At 39.8% G+C, this 23,616-nt stretch overlaps 1 protein-coding gene across 1 annotated transcript in view; it reads right to left on the reverse strand.

Annotated features, from left to right (window-relative positions):
* The window catches only part of PPP3R1 (protein phosphatase 3 regulatory subunit B, alpha), a 71,381-nt gene extending 47,771 nt beyond the window's left edge, over positions 1-23,610 (reverse strand). Inside the window, exon 1 of the mRNA XM_034659235.1 lies at positions 23,232-23,610. Coding sequence (XP_034515126.1) covers positions 23,232-23,234 — 3 coding nt within the window. The 5' untranslated portion in view covers positions 23,235-23,610. The remainder of the gene's footprint in view (positions 1-23,231) is intronic.
* Positions 23,611-23,616: the final 6 nt, after the last annotated feature.

Genomic DNA, 23,616 nt, shown 5'->3' on the forward strand with positions numbered 1-23,616 from the left:
TTTTCTTAAAATTTTTGCATTACACTGATATGAGAAATTTGATAGTTTTTGTACTGTTTTTTGGGGGGTATCAAGGTAATGGGGCCTATTCAAATTATCTATTTCATATTGGGTGAAGGGTGGTAGTATGTATTTTTCAAGGAACTGGTCTATTACATCAAAGTTGTCAAAATTATGTATGAGTTGTTCATTGTATCTCCATATTATCTTTTCCATGTTTGAAGGGTCTATGGTGATACTCTACACATCATTCCTGATACTGATAATTTGTTTCTTCTTGTAATCCTCCCAGTTTTGCTAGAGGTTTGTCAATCTATGGATCTTTCTAAAGAACCAGCTCTTTATTTCATTGACTTTCTGGTTTTTGTCTTCAATTCCACTGATTTCTGCTTTTATCTTTATTTCCTTCTTCTTTGCTTTGGATAGATTTTGCTTCTTTTTTTAAAGATTTTATTTACTTACTTGAGAGGGAGCAAGAGTCATAGTGAGAGAGCACAGAGGGAGAGGGAGAAGCAGACTCCCTGCTGAGCTGTGAGCCCAACGTGGGGCTAGATCCCAGGACCCCAGGATCATGACCTGAGCCGAAGGCAGACGCTTAACCAACTAAGCCACCCAGGCACCCCTTGATTTTGCTTTTTTTTTCTTCCTCAGGTTCTTAAGATGGGAGCTCAAGATTATTTACACTTTTTTCTCTTTTCTAATATGTGCACTTAGTGCTATAAGTTTCCTTCTCAGCACTGCTTTACCTACATCCTACAAATTTCAATGGGTTGTTTTGTTTTTTTTTTAAGATTTATTTATTTGAGAGAGAGAGAAAAAGAGAGACAGCACAAGCAGGGGCAGGTGCAGAAGGAGAAGCAGGCTCCCCACTGACGAAGGAGCCCAATGTGGGACTTGATACCAGGACCTGAAGATCATGACCTGAGCCGAAGGCAGATAACTTAACCAACTGAGCCACCCAGATGCCCTCAATGGATCATATTCTTATGGTTTTTTCTCTACAGTTAATTCTCCAGTGTGTGAAACAGAGAAAATACTTATTTTTTTTTAAAGATTTTATTTATTCACTTGACAGAGACAGAGACAGCCAGCGAGAAAGGGAACACAAGCAGGGGGAGTGGGAGAGGAAGAAGCAGGCTCACAGCGGAGGAGCCTGATGTGGGGCTCGATCCCATAACGCCCGGATCACGCCGAGCCGAAGGCAGACGCCCAACCGCTGTGCCACCCAGGTGCCCCAGAGAAAATACTTATTAATAAATATTTTTGAATTATCACTGAAATACGCTTTTATTATTTATAAAATAAATCCCTTTTTGTAATTTCTTTGAAAAAATGTATTAAGTTCCAAACAACTATTATATGAACTTTAAACATAGCCCATTTGCCAATTAATCTTCCTCTTTATGCCAACCCAAAATTCTTCCAGGACTGAAACTGAGTATATGTCCAAAAAGTCAAGAATGGTGTCTTACAAAGTGTTTGACACACTGTAAGCAATTAATGAAAAAGAAGGATTTAAGAATAAGATTTCATTCCCAAAGGTGTAAGACACCTCTCAAGTAACAGATATGTGACAAAAGCTTTATTACAGCAGAGATCTTTCTCAAAGTATAGGTTTGCAAAAACAAAAACCTGCCTGCTCTTTTCATCTGTTTTTCCTTTTAACAAAGACATTTTCATCAAATTAATGCAATTCTTTACATAAAGGCCCAATGTCCTCAAGACACTTCAGATGCACCAACTTAAATTTCAGAAACTACCTTAGTTCAAACTAAACATGCAATACGATAAATGTTACTCTGTCTAGTTCTCATGGATTTTTTTTTTAAAGATTTTATTTATTTATTCGACAGAGATAGAGACAGCCAGCGAGAGAGGGAACACAAGCAGGGGGAGTGGGAGAGGAAGAGGCAGGCTCATAGCGGAAGAGCCTGATGTGGGGCTCGATCCCATAACGCCAGGATCACACCCTGAGCCGAAGGCAGACGCTTAACCGCTGTGCCACCCAGGCGCCCCTCATGGATTTTTTTTAAAGGCAAAAGCTGAGAAAGAAATCTTTAATGAAAGTTAGTTTTGTAAATATAGACATGTATGGAAAAAAGGAACGTTCACTGAATAAAAAAAAAAAAATGATTCAGATTTATGTGCTGAGCACTCTTTTGGAGACTTTACATACATTATCTCTCACCTTCCAAGCAATCTTCTCGGTAAATAGGGGTGTCAAGGTTAAGCAACTTGCACAAGGTCACACACTGGTAGTGGCAGAGACAAATTTGAACTCACGCTAATATAATTCCCATAATATTCTCACCAATATACAAGGCTACATCCTTTCTGTATTATAAGGAAAGTGGTAAATTACCAAAACGATTTTCCTCTCATCTTGGAACTCTTTAGTTTAAGTGACTTGTCACTGCCAACTTACACTGGCACAAGTGTTGTTCATGTATCTAACGTTGCAGTCTCAATCATAAAATTATGACAACAACAGCGTGTGAGATAGGTGGGGACAACTGAGAAGAGGAGTAAAGGGATGGAAAATATAAAATACTATTGCATGCAAACTGTCCAAAAACCTGGAAGGAACAATATTAATTTGGTACTATATTTTAATTTAAAAACATGGATTATCCCTAACAAAAGAGAAAACTCTAAAAGCTTAGCATTTTCAGTAATTAAGAAAATAATCTCAGAACAGAGGAAATAAAATCCTAGTAGAGGCACACTCTTGGAATGATGTCTTTGAGACCACCCTGACTATGGCCAAAGTAAATAGCTGAAATATAAAGTACAGGTAAGTCAAATGAAAGGTCAAGAAACACTAAAGCAAAGATGTACATAAACACATGAAGTGATGGGAGACCCTAGAGGGAAAATTGACATAGGTACTAAATTTTGAACAAAAAACTGGAGTACCCAGAGAGATGTTAGGTGATAACAATTCAAAGATATAAAGGAAGACAGTCAGAAGAAAATGAGTTTGCATGAGAATTAAGAACGATCAGGGGTCAGCAAACTGTGGTCCCAGGTCATATCAGGCCTACCATCTCTTGGGGTTTGGTTTTTGTTTTTTTAGTGACATCTTTTTTTTTAATTGAGACATCACTGGCATGTATTAGTTTCAGCTGTAAAACATGATTCAGTATTTGTATATATTGTGAAATGGTCACCACAGTAAGTCTAGTTCACATCAGTAACCGTAACACAATCACAAAATTTGTGTGTGATGACAACTTCTAATATCTACTCTTACCAATCTTCAAATAGGCAAAACGACTACAGTCACCATGCTGTATTATCTCATGACTTACTTTATAACTAAAGTTTGTACCTTTTGACCACCTTCACCCATTTCACCTACCCATCATTTCTCGCCTCTGGCAACTACCAATCTATTCTCTGTATCTATGAATTCAGTTTTTAGTTTTGTTTTTAAGATTCCAGAAGTGAGACCATACAGTATTTGTCTTTCTCTTAATTTCACTTAGCATAATGCCCTCAAGACCTAACCCCATTGTTGCAGATGGCAATATTTCCTTCTTTTTTATGACTGAATAATATTCCATTGTATATATACATACCATATTGTCTTCATTCATTCACTCATCCATCCATTGATGGACATTTAGGCTGCTTCCATGTCTTGGCTACTGTAAATAAGGCTACAATGAACATAAGAGTGCATACATCTTTTAGAGTTTTAATTTCCTTCAGATAAATATCCAGAAGTAGAAATTGCTGGATCATACAGTTCTATTTCTAATTTTTTGAATAACCTTCATGCTGTTTTCTACAATGGCTGCACCAATTTATATTCCCACCAACAGTACGCAAGGGTTCCCTTTTCTCCACATCCTTGCCAACCCTTGTTATCTGACTTTTTGATAACAGCCATTCTAACAGGAATGAGGTGACAGCTATGGTTTTAATTTGCATTTCCTTGATCATTAGTGATGCTACTGATCTTTTCATGTACATGTTTGGCTACCTGTATGTCTTCTTTGGAAAAATATCTATACAGATCCTCTATTTTTTTAAACTGGATTGTCGTTTTGCTATTGAACTGTAGGGCTCTTTATAAATTATAGATAATAATCCCTTATCAGATATATGATTTATAAATATTTTTCCCATTCAGGAGGTTTCTTTTTCATTTTGTTGATGGTTTCCTCCGCTTTTCAGGCGCTTTTTAGTTTGATGTAGTCCTACTTGTTTATTTTTTATTTTGTTGCCTTTGCTTTTGGTGTTAAATCCAAAAAATCATCACCGAGACAAATGTTAAGGAGCTTACTGCCTAAATTTTCTTCCATTTTATGATTTTAGGGATTACGTTCAAGTCTTCAATCCATTTTGAGTTGATTTTCTGTATGGTGTTAAGAAAGTGGTCCAGTTTCCCAAACATCATTTATTGAAGAGACCATCCTCACCCCACTATACTTTGTTCCTTTGTCATAAATTAATTGCCCACATATATGTGTGGGTTTATTTCTGGGCTCTCTATTCTATTCCACTGATCTATGTGTTTGCTGTTATGCCAATGCCATACTGTTTTGATTACTATAGCTTTGTAAGGGTTTGGTTTTTTAAAATAGCAGCTTTATATTGAAATATAATCCACATCCCATACAATTAATCCATCAGAAGTGGATGGTTTTTAGTACATTCAGAGTTTGGCTGCTATTACCACAAACAAATTCCTCACAGCCACTCCCCATCTCCCTGACTCACCCACCATTCTACTTTCTGTTTCTACTATTTGTTTATTCTGTATGTCACATATAAATGCAATCAGACAGTATGTGTTCCTCTGTAACTGGCTTCTTTTACTTAAAATATTTTCAAGGTTCATCCACGCAGTATAGCAAGAATCAGTAATTTTTTAATTGCCAAATGATATTTTGTTGTATGGATATACCGCATTTTATTTAATCTGTGCACATTTGGACTGTTTCCTCTTTTTTTGGCTATTATAAATAATGCCATATAAACATTCATGTGCAAGTTTTTCATTTCATTTCTTATGGGTATATAGTTAGGAATGGGTATATAGGTTAGGTTATATAACTTAAGTTATATAGCAACTCTGTGTTTAACATGCTGAAGAACTGTTTCCTAAAGCAGCTACAACATTTACATACCCACCAGCAATGTTATAAGGATTCTGATCTCTCCTTATCTTCATCAACACTCATCTGGTCTTTTTGGTTATAGCTATGCTAGTGAGTATGAAGTGGTAGCTCTCTGGTTTTGATTTGCATTTCCCTAATGATACTGAGCCTCTTTTCATAAGCTTATTGATGTGTTTATCTTCTCTGGAGAAATGTCTGATCATATCTTTTGCTCATTTTTCACTGGATTGTTTTTTATTGCTGAATTGTAAGAATTCTTTATATACTCTAGAAAGAAGTCTCTAATCTATGATTTGTAAAAATTTTATCCCATTCTTTGGGCTGTCTTTTCATTTTCTTGGTATCCTCTGAAGCATAAAAGTTAATTTGTATTATGTTCAATTTATCTTTTTCTTTTGATGTTTGTGCTTTCAGAAATAATTCATCACCTGCATTTATACGCTCAGGTTTTTCTGCAACACGACCATGCTCATTTGTTTGTGTATTATCTATAGCTGCTTCAAGCGACAACAGCAGAGTTTAATAGTTGCAAAAGACAGTAAGGCCCACAAAGCTTAAAATATTTACTGCCTGGCCTTTTACAGAAATAGTTTTCCAACTCCTTCCTACACCTGAAGGGATTGCAAGGCAAATGATATCCTTTGGAAGGAAGCAGAAACTTTTGGTTATGGTAAACTAGGTACAGAAAATATTTTTGTGCAAAGGCTGACAACACAGGTTATAGCTATATACTGGTGAGGCAAGAAATACACTATAACATTAAAAACCAGATATAATTTTCACTGCCTACAATCCCATCAGTAATCACTGACTTCTGTTCAGAACACCAAATAAAATACTGAAGTGGTTTTTACTACATAAGGCCTAGCCTCTGGTAAGAGAAGGTAAGCTAGGGACAGTTTATAAGAACTGCCTTAAGGGAAAGTGGTCAAAAGGTACAAACTTCCAGTAATAAGAGAAACAAGTATTAGGGATGTAATGTACAACACTGAGGACTAGAGCGAACACTGCTATTTGATATATAGAAAAATTATTAAGAGTTCTCATCAAAAGGAGAAAAAAAATTTCTTCTCTTTTTATTGTATTTCTATGAGATGATGGATGTTAAATAAACCTATTGTGTCAATCATTTCACAATATACGTGAATCAAACCATTATGTTGTATGGCTTAAACTTATACTGATGTATGTCAATTCTTTCTCAATAAAAAGGGGGGCTTGTGCAGGGGTAGGATGCACTTAACTGCCAGAATAAGAAATTTGGTCTTTCTCTGGTATGCAAGAAACATGGAAACACAATGGACCTTAAGAAAAAACCTGTAATGAGACTTGCAATCTAATAAAAAGAGACACTTGAGGAGGTGCTCCCCACTTTTCTTCAGGTAGGTGCTGGTGTCTGAAATTGTGGTGGCCCTCTTCAGGCAAGTGGAACTTTAATATAAACTGGACCTATGTCCCCGAGGAAACCAGATGAACTGTGAACCACCCTGTGACTCTCTGATTCTAGGCTTCTCATTTTGGGAACTAATTTCCTTATTATTTAGGCCACGTTTAGTTGGGTGGGTATTCTGTAACTTAAAGCCCAACACTCAGATACATTTTCTACTTTGTTAATGAGTTTATTACTGCACAGAGAGCTACACAGAAATCAGAATGAAATGATTATGAAACCCAGATCTGCCCAAAAAAATGGCACACTAGTTTTTCGTACACTGATTTTTAAAAATTTAAACAGCGGGGCACCTGGGTGCCTCAGTTAAGCATCCAACTCTTGGTTTCAGTTCAGGTCATGATCTCAAGAGTCATGAAATTCAGCCCCGAGCTGGGTTCTGCGCTGGGCATGGAGCCTGCTTACAATTCTCTCTCTCCCCCTCTCCCCCTCCACCACTCCCCTGCATTCTCTAAAATTAAATTAAACTAAATTAAAAAATAAAAATTTAAACAGCATTTTGCATTTTATCAAGTGTCTTAGGTAATTACCTTACTCAATACCCAGAAGAACTCTGAATCAGTCAGTCTGATGGCCAATTTACAAATATGTATTTGTGTGGGTGTGTGTATACATTCAGCAAACTCCATTATAGGTCTTCCAATTCTCTAACCCATGCATGTTCCCAACACGTCATATCCTATCTCACAGCATCAAGCAAAATTCACTGAAAGCAACATAACAAAATGATTACAGTATTCTCTCAGCACTTAACTGTTTGACATTATCTATAAGTAACGTGACCCAAGTGAATAATAAAATGTCCAAATAGCTGCTACATGTCAAGTTCAAACTGGGCAAGCAGAGTGATCAGAAGAAATCTAGCACCTTATAATAGCTCTATTGAAACTATATCAGTGTGTATATATGTACATGTACATATATATTATATATACTTTTGTATTTTAATTATATATATATACATATGCATACACATACACACCCACACTGTAATTTTTTCTTCCATATGCCTAACTCAGTCTATTCTGTGAAGTCTCTGGGAGTCTTTTTTCTTTCATCTTTGTACCTAACACTAAGTTTGACATGTGTAGTAGGCAAACATAAATGTTTGCTAAATTAAGAAATCAAAGATTTAGAACAACAGTCTCACTTTATCAGCTGTTCTAGAATATAGTACAAAAATATGATAAATCAGCTTAAGTAAATAAAAATGTTATTTACAATTTTTGAGTTCCCTTTATTTATGAAAAAGTCTACTTACCACTTAACAAATGAAATAACACCCTCACATGCAACTGACAACTTACTCAGATGTTAAAAAAAATCCTGAAGCATAAAAGTCCTATGACTTTTAGAATCAATAGTTTCCTTTCCAGTAGCTTTCCCATTGTGCTAATGCACTTGAGCTTTCTAACTGTTTATTCATAGGACTTTCAGAGACCTCCCTAGCCCTAGAAGATAAATATAACCCAGTTGCACCTTTGCTGACTTCCCAAGCCAGCAGGAAAGTGTCTACTTATACCTAGCCATCATTTACATTTATATTCCATGAGAGATACGATGGGAACTGGCTTTACAAAGATGAATGAAAATGCATCCCCTGCTTTAGAGGGGCCCACAAGTTAGGGAGGAAATTAAACACAATGAAATATCTATGTAGTATTATGAAAGTTATTTCCAAATAGCCATTAATTGGGAGGGAGTTGGGAAAGTTTTCACAGAATGCCACTGGAACAGGATCTTGATGTTTGCCAGACAAAGGAGAAGCACAGTGCAGATGCAAGAAAAACTAAAAACAAGAGCACCAATAAGTTAAAAAAAAGAAAAAGAATGAGGCACTTGAGAACCAAGTAGTCTGACTTGGTTACTGCATAAAGATAGCTAGAAATAAGGATCAGAACATGAGAGTCATGCGAAGGAATTTAAATTTTTTAAAGTTTTTTGTTTTTTTTTTTTTAAAGATTTTATTTATTTATTCGACAGAGAGAGAGACAGCCAGCGAGAGAGGGAACACCAAGCAGGGGGAGTGGGAGAGGAAGAAGCAGGCTCATAGCGGAAGAGCCTGATGTGGGACTCGATCCCATACTGCCGGGATCACGCCCTGAGCCGAAGGCAGACGCTTAACCGCTCTGCCACCCAGGCGCCCCTAAAGTTTTTTTTTTTTTTTAAGATTTTATTTATTTACTTGACACAGAGGGAGAGAGTACAAGCAGGGGAAGCGGCAGGGAAAGGGAGAAGCAGGCTCCCCACTGAGCAGGGAGCCTGATGTGAGGCTTGATTCCAGGACCCTGAGATCATGACCTGAGCCGAAGGCAGATGCTTAACTGACTGAGCCACCCAGGCGCCCCAGCGATGTAAATTTTTAATATAAGATGTAGCACTGACTTTCAAGTAAGGCAGTGACATGGATTTTCTGTTCAGAAGAAAAACTCTAGCAGCAATATGAAAGAACAAAGAAGGAAGAAACAGGAGGCAAAAAGAGCAAAGCATTAAGGAGGCGATGGAAATGGTCCACAGGAGATCTAAATGAAACTCTAACAATGCCAGGGGCAATAGGGATAAAGTAGCTGATTCAAGAAGTACTAGGGGATCTAAAAGGGAAGACCGTTTGCTATAACATGGTATTTATGTTCCTGAAAAAACTTCATGCTCTTAAAACTACACATTAAAAATGACATGGCTTGGGGCGCCTGGCTGGCTGTTGGTTGAGCTTGATACTCTTGATCTCCTTGATCTTGGAGTCGTGAATTCAAGCCCCACACTGGGCATAAACCTTACTTTAAAAATAAATAAATAAATAACATGACTTAGGGAAAACAGAGTTGGAAGCAGACACTCTAAACCTATGCAGAGTACTAACACCACCAACAAAAATCCTATTAAGTGTAGTTAAAGATGTGCTAACTAATAAGCATGGGATTTTTTAAAGGTACAGATGAAAGTAACAGAAAAAAGGGGTATTTGGAACTAAAGCTATAGAAACAAAAGAAACGTGCACAAAAATCTGAGGGAATTATGCAATAAATTCCTCCAACATAGGTAAATGGCCATCCTGAGTCAAGAGGAAGAATGGGTTATATGGATAGTATACAATACTGCTGTTCCTCAGTAGCTCACCACTTTGAGCTGCTAGTGGTTTTGGATTCAGCTGCCACCACTTAACAGCAAGCAGCATTAATATGCTGGGAACATTATAAATACATTTTCCTCTTTACCAGTAGTACATGAACCAAAATGGAATTCCTCAAAAGCCCCTCTATTAGTGAGCCTCCCACCCCCACACCAGGTCAGGCCACATATTCCTATGTTATACTCTTTCAGTACAGGATGCAACTGATGACTGCTTAAGACTTACATAGTAGTAAAGGGGAGAAAAAGGCATACCTGGTTTCCAGATAGGAGTGAATGAACAGACACTGTTTCTAGGAAGAAAAATTAGGGAATAATGGAAGCATGAATAGGAAGACAATAACGAACATGGTTTTAGTTATGATGAGTTGAGGTGACTGACAGACACCCTCATTTAGATAAATATCCTGTAAGCGGTCAGATCCATGGACTGGAGCAGAAAAGAATGATGCCAGCTGAAAGTATGAATCATCAGTACATAGGAGATAATGAAACTCGGGGAATAAACAAAGAATTTATGCGTTCACTCAATTCACTCATTCAACAAATGTTTATTAAATTCCTGGATTATGGAGGGGTCTATGCTGGCAGCTGGCATAACACAGGAACACTGTCTGACCTGGCATGGGGGTGGGAGGCTCAGTTACTTCCTTGAGGAACTTTTGAACCATTCCCAACATAGCCTATGCAAAAGGCTCTGATGGTAGAACAAACAGACGGCAGAATAAACCTAGCACACAATACTGAATAAAACGTTAACAAGACCAAGTTGCTAGAGTCTAGAGAAAAAGCAGGAACATGGTGAAAGGAGCTGAGTAAACAAGTAGAACCTAGAGAGTCCATGCATTATGTTAAGGTGATGTTAACCCTATAATATATAGGATTTTAAATGGGAAAGTGAAACAATCAATATTTAAGAGGGCCCTGGACAAAACCCAGACGAGAAGCTAGCAACAAAGATTAAAAAATGGTCAGCGATGCTGAACAGCAACTAGCAGAAAATGTCACAGAAGCCAAAAAAGGAAAGAACTCAAAAAGTTTCCAACAAGTTCCAACATTACAAAGAAGTCAAGTAAGAAGAATGAAGAACAAATACATTTAATGAGTACCAACTGGATTTCTGGACACTCTCTACCGTCACCACAATGTGAGGTGTTCTTATTCCCATTTTACACTACTAAATAAGGTCAAGAGTTTATTATATTTGTTCAAGGTCACATAGCTAATGAATGGCAGAACCAAAATCTAAATTCAAATCTTTACAACTCCAAAGCTCCTGCTGGTATTAGAAGATTACTGCCAACACAATAACTTTCAGTGAATTGCAGATACAATAATCATTCTGGACCAGTGCTACCTAATAAAAATGTCTGCTCTGTACTGACAGAAATGTTCTGTATTTGCACGAATGCAGGAACCACTAAACACGAGGAGCCACAAAGAGCTTGTAATGTAGCTACTGCGGCTGAAAAACTGAATTTATAATTTTATTTAATTTTAATTCATTTTAATTAAAATTTAAACAATCACATGTGGCTACTGAATTGTACACCACAGATCTAGACTACAGTGGACTGAAAACAAGAAAATGAGTAAATAAAGAGTCAAGAAGTTTGACGGTAGGGGCGCCTGGGTAGCTCAGTCGTTAAGCGTCTGCTTTCGGCTCAGGGCGTGATCCCAGGGTCCTGGGATCGAGCCCAGCATCAGGCTCCAGGCTCCCTGCTTCTTCCTCTCCCACTCCGCCTGCTTGTGTTCCCTCTCTCACTGGCTCTCTCTCTCTGTCGAACAAATAAATAAAATCTTAAAAAAAAAAAAAGTTTGATGGTAAAGATAGAACGACAGCTAGACAAAAAGGCAGAGTTTAGGGGCGCCTGGGTGGCACAGCGGTTAAGCGTCTGCCTTTGGCTCAGGGCGTGATCCCGGCGTTATGGGAGAGCCCCACATCAGGCTCCTCTGCTATGAGCCTGCTTCTTCCTCTCCCACTCCCTCTGCTTGTGTTCCCTCTCTCGCTGGCTGTCTCTATCTCTGTCGAATAAATAAATAAAATATTAAAAAAAAAAAAAGGCGGCAGAGTTTAAGCAATCTGCTTGCTCATAAATTCATTTTTTACTTGAAAAAGATTACTATGAGTTAGTTTGTAATTCATAAAGTTATATTTGTTAGGAAAACACTTGCAACACAAATAGATATAAAATCACGACTTCCCTTATTACCTCCTAGCACTTGTTTTTCCTGATATTCCAATTTCTATTAAAGATTGCCTTACAAATAAATAATACGACAGGATGCCAAGCTTACTGCACGCCTATAATAGAAGATTCCTTCTGGCATCACACTCAGCCAGATATGATAAAAAATCAGCCCTGAAACTAGACAGATTAAGGATTAATAAAACTGCTAACAGCTCCATTAAGGCCAATGGTAAAGATTTGATCTTTTCTGTAGATTGCTATGCTTCACTGTCTCATATTTAGATTTTTTTTTTTTTAAGATTTTTATTTATTTATTTGACAGAGAGACAGCCAGCGAGAGAGGGAACACAAGCAGATGGAGTGGGAGAGGAAGAAGCAGGCTCATAGCAGAGGAGCCTGATGTGGGGCTCGATCCCAGGACTCTGGGATCACACCCTGAGCCGAAGGCAGACGCTTAACCGCTGTGCCACCCAGGCGCCCCTATATGTAGGTTTTTAAATGCGTATCTAATTCTCACACACAAATAAAAACGAATACTCTGTATTATTTACAAAGGACAAAAGAGAACTGGTTAAGAGTACGGATTAAGTTTAATAATGCTACCAAAGCAAGTCAAAGTGTCATCTCACTTACAGAAATGTTTTTTGGGATAGCAATAGATTATTACATGGCCCTCCCTGTGATACCCCTAATAAAGGGCTTTAACTAACAAACAAAATTCTGAGGAAGGAACTAATCTGTAAGTACCTACGAACTTTTGAATTTTCAGTGCTAAATTTTAAAAGATTTCCTATGGAAATCTTCAAATGTCTAAAAATTTTTTATAATACAAGATTTAAAAAACCAAAGACAAACACAAACATATATTAGTCATAGCTCATTTCAAAATTTATTCCTGTGCCAGATCTATGCATTAGCTGTCAACTCATGACCACAAAAAAGGATATGGGAATTCAAGGAGAAAATTCAGAAAAGGAGAGTAGATGTGAGCTGTTGAATAAAAGGTTTATTTGGAAGTATAAAAGTGAGGAAGTAATTTTAATCTGGCAAGCTTGAAATAGAATAGATGCTTCATAGACTACACTTTGGAGATCATTTTCTCTTTTTAAGAAATTGTTATCCACTTAGTTAATGCTTAATAAGGTGATAAAAGGAAAAAATAAATACAAAAATGCTGTTAATAAAATATTTTCTTGGGGGCCCGGCTGGCTCAGTCAGTTGAGCATGAGGCGCTTGATCTCAGGGTTATGAACTCAAGCTCCACACTGGATGGAGAAATTACTTAAATTTTTTTTCTCTTAAAAGTAATTTTGTAAAATACTGTCATAGTTAGAACCTTGTTAAAATACCAACCTCAATCATTACAAAATCGCTACCTGATTAAAAAATCATGCTGAACTGCTGAGTCATGCTTATAATCAAATAGTTAAAAACCTTGGAATAAAACTAATTGTAATGAGTCAATTAGAGCATGGTATTGTTAAAATCACTTTAAATTTGACCTTTGTAATCTTTCAAATAAATTATTTAAAGAATAAATCCATACACTGCCACACGTTTTAAAAAAAAAGGGAAAAGGGGCGCCTGGGTGGCACAGCGGTTAAGCGTCTGCCTTCGACTCAGGGCGTGATCCCGGCGTTATGGGATCGAGCCCCACATCAGGCTCCTCCGCTATGAGCCTGCTTCTTCCTCTCCCACTCCCCCTGCTTGTCCCTCTCTCGCTGGCTGTCTCTATCTCTGTCAAATAAATAAATAAAAAATCTTTAAAAAAAATAAATAAATTAAAAAAATTAAAAAAGGGAAAAAAAGGAAGAAAAAAATACACGAACACCAAAAAAACCTCCCTTTTGTTAAAGTACACGAGAGACTCAAAACTGATCAATACAAGAAAAAGGGGTGCCCTGAAAAGGCTCACTTGCCATTTTATACCTTTTGGTACAATCTGAATTTTTAAGCAAATTTATCAATAGTGTGTTTAGAACTTTAAAAAGAATTAAGAATATCAATCTACAACTAGATGTTCTCCTTACATAAAACCTGAACTCAGAAAATGGGTTTTTTTAGACCTATGTAACTTCATCAGAAGTTATTAAAACAAAGACTGACAAAGTATTAACCTCTTTTCTTGTTAATACTCCTGTTTCTTAGGATTCATTCCCTAGGTCACTGACCCACTGGTGCTCTCTCCTGGGTCCACTTAACTATTTAATAACATTTACCTAATACCCTATTAACTGCAATATCAAATACCCCAAAATCAGTATTATAATTCTTTTCCATACTCCTCACCCTCAATCTCACCCCATTTGCCTCAGCCTTTAATCTCAACTTCAGATGATCTTGCCTCAAGCTATCTCAAATTACTGAGAGAATTTAGGCCACCTTGCAAGAACTCCATTAAAACGTATCTGTTGCCATGGCCTACTCACCTCACTGACTTTTTTCCCCCTCTCTTTTGATGTCCCTTCTTTCCCTTTATCCGTCTTCTTTCTGCCACTTCTAGGACTCATTCCATTAATTATCCTTTCTTACAGCTCCCTCGCCTGGCTTCTCTTCTAATTCTAAATAATACCAATATCTAGGTGCCCTGAGAGGCTTGTTTGGTTAGGTGTCTGCCTTTGGCTCAGGTCCTGGTCCTGGGATCGAGCCCCGGGGGTCTCTGACTCCCTGCTCAGTGGGGAGTCTGCTTCTCCCTGTCTCTCCTTTCTGGCTTGTGCTCTCTCACTCACTCACTCTCTGAAATGAAATGAAATGAAATGAAATGAAATGAAATGAAATGAAATGAAATGAAATGAAAAGAATACGAACATCTGCCATCCTAAATAGAACTCACCCCAACTGTAAACCACTGAAGTTAACTTTTCTTTGTCCTTTTTTTCATAAATGTCTCAGAAAAGGAACTGACACTCATTGCCTACACTGTCTCATCAGCACTCCTTTATTCCACTTACTCATTCACATATTCCTTCTTCAAACACAAGTACTTAATATCTGGTATATCCCACCTATTTGTAATAGAACAATGAAAAGACAAAGACAAGGCCTCTGCATTCTCAGAGTTTACACTCCCTTGCAATCTTATTTTCATTACCTAGGATTTAAGTGAAGTTACTGTTTTAAAGATTACGACCTCTACAACAGATTTCATTTTTATCTCCTTCCCTCTCATGTTATTGGATGAAAAAAAAATCTCTTATTGCTTAAGGAGAGTCATATTTCCTCCTACTTCCTTGGGGAACCTCAAACTATTAATAATTCCATCTTTTCCCTTTGAATCCTCAACCACACTCCCTCTTTCCAGGCTATGACTTTTACCCCAAAATAAATTCTTCCTCAAACCTGAACTCCATAGCTTTTATCTTGTCTCCTTCTTGTCAAAGCTTTAAAGAACAGTCTATACTCAATGTCTGGCCACCCGTTTATCCTTCAACTCACTGCAGCCTGGCTTTCCTTGTTACCAGTACAAAATGGTGTTTTCTTGTACTGTTGCCAGGGTCACCAGAACTCTCCTGATGCCTCTAAGATACTTTTAAGGTCTTCTCTTTCCTGATCTCTGCAATATCTAGGCACTGCTGACTCCTTCAAATCTGACATCACTCTACTAATTTTCCAACTCTCTGTGGCAACTTACTCTCAAACAACCTTCACAGATTCCTCATCCTCTATCTACCTCTTAAATGCAGTGCTTAGGGTTTACCCTCTTCTCTTCTCATTTTATATTCTTTCTCCATAGGATTTCATCTAGTTTCATGGCTTCAACTACTACCTAATAGACCTGCACAGACAATGCTCAAATCTTTAATCCCAGCCCAGATTTCTCTTCTGAGCTCCAGATATAGAAAGCCAATTACTTGTTGACCACTGCCACCTAGATGACACATGATTACTTTTTTTTTTAAGATTTTATTTATTTACTCCAAAGGTGGGGGGGGGAGAGGGCGAGGAAAAGAAAGAAGCAGGCTCCCAGCTGAGCTGGGATCCCCACACAGGGCTTCATCCCAGGACCCTGGGATCACAACCTGAGTCAAACGCAGACATTTAACCAACTGAGTCACCCAGGTGCTCCGGCCCACAACTACTTTAAATTCAACATGCCCAAAATAGAAATCAACATTACTCCCTCATATCTCCTTTTCCTATACCTCCTAGACAGAGAAAGTGCATTTCTGAAAAGATCCCAGATGATGCTGATGCAACCAGTTCATGATTCACATACTGAGAATCACTGCTCTAATACATTACCTCTTCCTACCTTCAGGCTATCAAGTCTTTTCTATCCTAGGCCACGATATCTATGCAGCAAGCAGCGTTAATATTTCACAGTACTCTATTCTACTGAACTTACAGAATCTTGCAACATAGCTTTCCAAGTATTAATTACCAAATGATGAGAGAATGCTAGAGATAATACAACAGTCATCCCAGCAAACTGGAAGTTTCTCGAGGACAGGACATTTCTTATATCCCTAGAACTGAATCCTACCCAAGGAGGTGCTCAATAAGTACCTGCTGAATGGATGGCACAATCATCTGTCCAGTCATCCAAGCCAGAAGCCACACAGGGTGGCTTTTCTTCCCCACAATCCAACAATCACCAAGTCCTATCCTCTACCTCCCAGAATGTGTCTCATACCTGGTCTCTCCTCTTCATTTGCACTGTTCCTACAGTCTTTTAAGTCCTTACTGCTCACATGAATTACTGTAGCGATTTCTCAATTGGCCCCCATACCTATATTCATTTATCCTATTTTATTATCCACATGGCCACCAGGCTGATCTCTCTAAAAAAGTAAATGAGACACTGTCATTCTCCTGCTTAAAAATAATAGTTTCCCACTGGTTTAGGAAGAAAAAATGCTAACTCCTTCATATGATATGCAAACTCCTCTATGATCTTGCCTCAATTTAACTGACCACCCTCTTTCTTCTTTCCACCCTAACCCTCTATCCTCCAGGTATGCTGAACAGGCTTGTATATCTTATGCCTCTATGGCTTTAAACATAAAGCTCTCTATCTAGACCACCTCTCTCATTGGCTAAATACTCATCCTTTTAAGACTCAGCTCAGCCCCTTCCCTGCCACTGCCAGAGTTGTGCAGAGGCAGAGGCTTGGGTGCAGTCAAGATTCAGCTATACTCGTCATCCACCGCCATCACCGAGGAAGGCACTGTTGCTGAAGGTGTAATGGACGTTAATACTGCTTTAGAGGTGCTGAAGACTGCCCTCACCCTCAATGGCCCAGCACATGGAACGTGCGAAACTACCAAAGCCTTAGACAAGCACCAAGCCCATCTTTGCGTGCTTGCATCCAACTGTGATGAGCCTGTGTATGTCAGGTTGGTGGAGCCCTTTGTGCTGAACACCAAATCAACCTCATCAAGGCTGATGAAAACAAGAAATCAGGTGAATGGGTAGGCCTCTGTAAAACTGACAGAGATGGAAAACCCTGTAGGGGCGCCTGGGTGGCTCAGTCGTTAAGCATCTGCCTTCGGCTCAGGGCGTGATTCTGGCATTCTGGGATCCAGCCACACATCAGGCTCCTCCGCTGGAGCCTGCTTCTTCCTCTCCCACTCCCCCTGCCTATGTTCCCTCTCTCGCCAGCTGTCTCAATCTCTGTCAAATCAATCAATCAATCAATCAATAAAAGGAAAACCCTGTAAAGTGGCTGGTTGCAGTTGTGTGGTGGTTAAGGGATATGGCAAAGAATCTCAGGCGAAGGAAGTCATCGAGGAATACTTCAAATGCAAGAAATGAATAAAAAATTTGGTTCTTGTTTAAAAACAAAAAAAAGGGGGGCGCCTGGGTGGCACAGCGGAAGCATCTGCCTTCGGCTCAGGGCGTGATCCCGGCGTTGTGGGATCGAGCCCCACATCAGGCTCCTCTGCTATGAGCCTGCTTCTTCCTCTCCCACTCCCTCTGCTTGTGTTCACTCTCTCACTGGCTGTCTCTATCTCTGTCGAATGAATAAATAAATAAAATCTTTAAAAAAAAAAAAAAACAAAAACAAAAAAAAAGGACTCAGATATCTCTTCACGAAGCTTTCTCGGAGTGACATTCGTCTCCCTGCCCCATCCTCACCCCAGTTTGGATTAAGCCTCTCCCCTACCATGTACCTTTTTCTTTCTTTTTTTTTTTTTTTTTAAGATTTTAAAGTATTCTCTACACCCAACATGGGGCTTGAACCCACAACCCCAAGATCAAGAGTCACGTGCTCCGATGACTGAACCAGCCAGGCACCCCTCCCTTACTAAGTACTTTTTTTTTTTTTAATTTATTTATTCGACAGAGATAGAGATAGCCCAGCGAGAGAGGGAACACAAGCAGGGGGAGTGGGAGAGGAAGAAGCAGGCTCATAGCGGAGGAGCCTGATGTGGGGCCCTTGCTAAGTACTTTTAAGCACCCCATGTTCAGTTTGTGAATAGCACACGTCACAATGCATAGTTGTCCTGTTCACTTGATTAAGTTCCTTGGAAATTACAAATGTGTCTTATGTTTGTACAATGTGAGGTATGTTAACAGATACTCAACTAAGATTTAAATAAATACATTCCTTGCTAGTCTCTAAATAGTGGCTCTCAAAATTTACTCAAAATTTATCATGTATCAGCATTACCTGGAGAAGTTATAAAATCTAGACTGCTTGCCCCCATCCCTAGAGTCCTGGATTCAGCTGGTCCAGGGTAGGACATGACGAGTTCCCAGGTGATGCTGACACTGTTGGTTCAAGTTATCAGTGCTCCAAATATGTTTTCTCATCCTATCTCCAGGATTTAAAGAGTCTTCCTAGCTGCCTCGAACTCTGCTTTCTACAATCCTAATAACCTTTTCAGACCCAACTCAATTTTCACCTCCTTCATAAAACTTTCCCTAATCCCAGATGAAAATGATCTTGCTCTTTGCTCAATTTCTATCAGGCTTTGGATGCATTATTCATATAACTCAGACTAACTTTTTTCATACCTACTAGCATTTGTCTAATGTTCTAAACTTAAATGAAGATAGGAAATTTGCCTTAATCATTTTAATATCCTCAACAACCAAGCACAGTAACCAGTGAACAGCAGAAAAAATTTACCAGTATTTCTGATATGAATGAATTCCTGTTGCTTGACCAGACTCTGGGTCCATGGTCTGACTCACTTAATCCTCTTGGCCCAAGCTGACTTCCTTATACTGCCTTGTCCTTTTGCTTGCCTTACTATCTATTACAGATGCGGGATCTACCCACAATTACCTGTCCTTCACACTGCTTGCCTTGCTGACTGACTCTCAGTCAGCTTCTCTACCTTGCAATCTATGCCTTTTTAATTTTCTCATCCACTATGGGACATAATGAGCAGAGAAATTTTCTCCTCATGACTAATGTGAATTTTAATTCTGCTGGCCATAAGACAGGTTGCTTACTTTGTTGTTGCTATACAGTCTTTGTCACAGAATCTGAACTAAAATACATTGTGTGTAACTCCCAAGTGCAGGTATCATGGACAGCAATAAATATTTTAAGTTATATTTACAGATTGTAAAAATAAAAATGTTTTAAAGATTGTATTATTTACTTGAGAGAGATGGAGCACACTCACAAGCAGGGGGAGGGGCAGAGGTACAGGGAAAAGCAGGCTCCGCACTGAGAAGGGAGCCCAGCGCGGGGCCCAATCCCAGAACCCCAGGATCATGACCCAAGCCAAAAGGCAGATGCCTAACTGACTGAGCCACCCAGGCGCCCCAGATTGTGGAAATAATTTTAATAAAAAGTCTAAAAACACAAAGACATAAAAAGGTCATTTATAAAATTAAAGGTTTTCCTAAGAAACAAATTTAAAGAAAAGCCAGTTACTTACACACTGTATTCATATATCCGTCCAAAATAAAATCCTATCTTTAAATTACCCTAAATACATGTTAAAAACTATTTCTAATGCATGAAAAGTTAACTAAGTTTCCTGGGGCACCTGCATGGCTCAGTCAGTTAAGCGTCTGCCTTTGGCTCGGGTCGTGATCTCAGGGTCCTAGGATCGAGCCCCGCATTGGGCTCCCTGCCCAGCAGGGAGATCTGCTTCTTCCTCTGCCTCTCCCCTCCCCTCCTATTCTCTCTCTAATAAATAAACAAATAAATAAAATCTTAAAAAAAAAAAGTTTACTAAGTTTCTAAAAATGCCCCTACAGGCGTGCCTGGGTGGTTCAGTCAGTTAAGCATCTGCCTTTGGCTCAGGTCATGATTTCAACTGGGATCCAGCCCCACATAGGGCTTCCTGCTCAGCAGGGAGTCTGCCGCTGCTTCTCACTCTCCCTCTGCGTTCTCTATCTCTCTGTATCAAATAGTCTTTAAAAATAAATCAATAAATAAAATTTTTTAAAAATAAAAATACCCCTACAAAATTTACTCCTCCAAAAATGACTGAGACTTTTCAATCACAAAGACCTACAGAAACACTCTTCTGTTTGATTTTATTCTTTTTTCTGCATGTCAATAACACTGAACTACTCTAAAACACAGATGCCTACCTAGAGGAGAAAAAAAAATATGAAGAAATCTATTTATTCACTTTAGTAAACATACACTATTTTATCAGACAACTGACCATGGGCGGGCAGGCATTTCTAGAAGCTCAGTACTCAGGTGTGTGTGTACGTAGTATCTTCATCCCACCTGGATGCTCAGCAGTTTAAAATTCAAAAAGAGGTGAAGGGAAGGAAAGACTTAACTCAGGAAAAAAAGAAACCACTTTTAACATAGCAACTAAAATAAATAGCTGTCAGAAAAGATTGTTGGTAATTTCAATCCCATCTTTAACTTTCCCCTTACTTGAATTAATCAGTAATATTCACAATTCATAAATTAAAACCCACTGACAAAATTGTCAATATGGTCATGATAGTTAAGAGTTATAAAGCTTTCCAAAGGGAGTGAAAATTTTCAGCATTCCATGCTCAATTAACTAGAAATATGAACCAGATCACTTCAAAGCCCAAATTATTTAAGTTAATATCTCATATAGCAGAGTTGACCAATAGGTATGGTCTTGATACTTTCAAATCAGTGCTGCATTCAACAGACCAAAATAATTCTAAAGCTGGAGAGCCACTGTCACAACAAATTAACCAGGTCCTGAAATGGTATTGAGAGAATGATAGAAAAAGAACCGAGAGTAAATTAGAAAATAACTGGGGGAAAAAAAAAACTGGAAAGAGGGAAATGACCAAGAAGGAAACGGTATCAAAAGGTAAATCTTGGGGCGCCTGTGTGGCACAGCGGTTAAGCGTCTGCCTTCGGCTCAGGGCATGATCCCAGCGTTATGGGATCGAGCCCCACATCACTCCTCCGCTATGAGCCTGCTTCTTCCTCTCCCACTCCCCCTGCTTGTGTTCCCTCTCTCGCTGGCTGTCTCTATCTCTATCAAATAAATAAATAAAATCTTAAAAAAAAAAAAAGGTAAATCTTATAGTATTTTTTTAAGATAAGAAAACAGAGTACCAGGAAGGTAAATTTAAGAGCTAAAAAAGGATTTCCCAAATTCAATCTGTTGGTCAAAAAACAGAGGGAGAGGAAGGTCCTGAGGGGGGGACACAGTACAGGAAAGGGAAAAAAAAAACAACACTTGGAAATCAGCTCATTCTGACATGTAACACATAAGCAACAAAAGGCTGGATCATTACTCCTCACAATGTGTTGTTTACAAATGCTGGAAAAAACATTCACTGCAATGGTCAAAGATTTTCAAGATCCTGACCTTCAAGTAAAATACATGTATAAGGAAGTGGAATGAAAGCACTAAAGTGCAATTTATAACTCCAAAACACTACGCCAACAAAAAGACTGCACTATGAATGGCCTTGTTCTAAGCTGTTAGCCTAGAAAAACCTAAGTTTTGTAACTTGGTGGCCAAAGTTGTCTTTGAGCTGCCTCCCAAGTTGGCAGGGAAAAACTTCCTCTATATATCAAACTCACTAATCATTTAACTCTGCTCCTAATTTGGATTTTAAGTACACTGATAAGTGCACCTAATCATTTGTCCTGTATTTTAAATAAAAGCTGACTTACTTGAATTTTCTAGTTTAATTTTGCTCCTAATTGAACAATTTGTTCCGAATTGATTTTAAATTGCAGTCAACAGACTTTCTCTCTTCGCTAATCCACCACTCTATTTTGAAACACTTAAATTCTACATACAGGGTGAAATACAATCCAAGAAATTACCCAACGTCAAACAATCGGTCTAAAAATCTTCTGACAACTGTTGGAAGACTTCTAGAAAAAGCCTAACAACCAAATCACATGCTTGAGTATCTGATACATATGGAAAAGCACTGCAAACTTTTTCTACTACGTATACAATTCGTGACTGCAAAGAGGAAACTGCAGAGGCTACCCAGAGCGAGAGAACCGGTAAGGTAACAGGCTAAAAGGGCGTCGTTGATTTCTTGGCTACAGTGACAGAGGCGGGAGACACACCCCTAGCGTCGGTTTGAAACACTACAGCAATGAATTCTACCTAGGGATTAATGTGAGGGTAAGGAAAGACAAATTTAAATCGCCATGATTCAAAAACAACCACAAGAGACAGAGACTTACGAAGGTAACAAAGAAAACGAAAAGCCCTTGACAGTAAGGAAGCACTGAAAACACATATCCCCATTTATCAAAGACCGAGTTAGACTACGTTTTCAGGAATATACACCTTGGAGCTTTCCGGTTCGCCAATGCAAAGAGAAAAGCAGTAGCGAAAAGAACCCCATAAGGTTGCAAACAGCACCAAAATATTAACAGGAGAGGGAGAAGTAAGTGGCAGGATTCCTGCGAAGGCTCACTGCTTGAAAATGGAGCGGGAGAAAGAACAGCTCTGGTGAGAAAGTCTTATATAAAAAGCCATTTACCACGTATTATTTCCCCCCAGGATTCTGGAATATGCCCGAACTTGAAGTAGTGAGTCTGGGGGTGAAAGGGGGGCTCCACGTGGAGGAGGGTCCGGAAAGAAGTAATGCAGGGCGACGAGGGGCCAGGACCAGGACGACGGCCGGGGAGGAGGGGGTCGAGGCCTGGGCGGACTCCCGGCGGGCGCGGGTGGGAGGGAGCGGAGGGGCGCCCCGCGGAGGCCCGGGGGCGGGCGCGGGGGCCCAGCGGTCCTGTCAAGCAGCCGGCCCACCGCCTCCGCCGGCCGCCAACGCACCCGGGCCGCTGAGGGCTCTCTCGGACCCGCCGCTGCCCCAGCCCGGCCGGGTCTCTCGAATTTTCCGCTGGGGGAAGCCGGCCGGGGGCAGTGGGGCTCGCCCCCGCCCCCGGCCCTGGAAGCGGCGGGGAGGGGNGATGGTACATTGGGGAAGCAAAGGTCTCACCATTTTGCTCGGCGGTCGGCGGCTCGCGCGGGAGTAGGAGAGTGTCGGCGTTCAGAAGGGTTCCCGCAGGAAGCGGTGGCGACGGCGGCCCAGCTGCGCCGGGCTGGGGCGGCTGCGGCCCTCGGGACGCCCGCGGGGGAGGGGGTGCAGGCTGGGGGAGGGGAGGCGGTGCTTCGGGGCCCGCGCCGGCCGGGTGACTGGGCACACGGGAGCGGGCGGGGAAGAAGAGAAATTAAGGTCGAGATTCGGAGACAGAGCGGGAGGAGAGACGTCGAGAAAGGGGAAAGACAGAGAGGAAAGGGAGAAGGGGGAGAGGGGGCCAGGCGGCTCGGGGGCTGCTGCCTAGCGCTCGCGCCGAAGCCGTGACGGACTCACTGCAGTGGCT

The sequence above is a fragment of the Ailuropoda melanoleuca genome, chromosome 4 (genome assembly GCF_002007445.2).
Source record: "Ailuropoda melanoleuca isolate Jingjing chromosome 4, ASM200744v2, whole genome shotgun sequence".
NCBI classification, from domain to species: domain Eukaryota; kingdom Metazoa; phylum Chordata; class Mammalia; order Carnivora; family Ursidae; genus Ailuropoda; species Ailuropoda melanoleuca.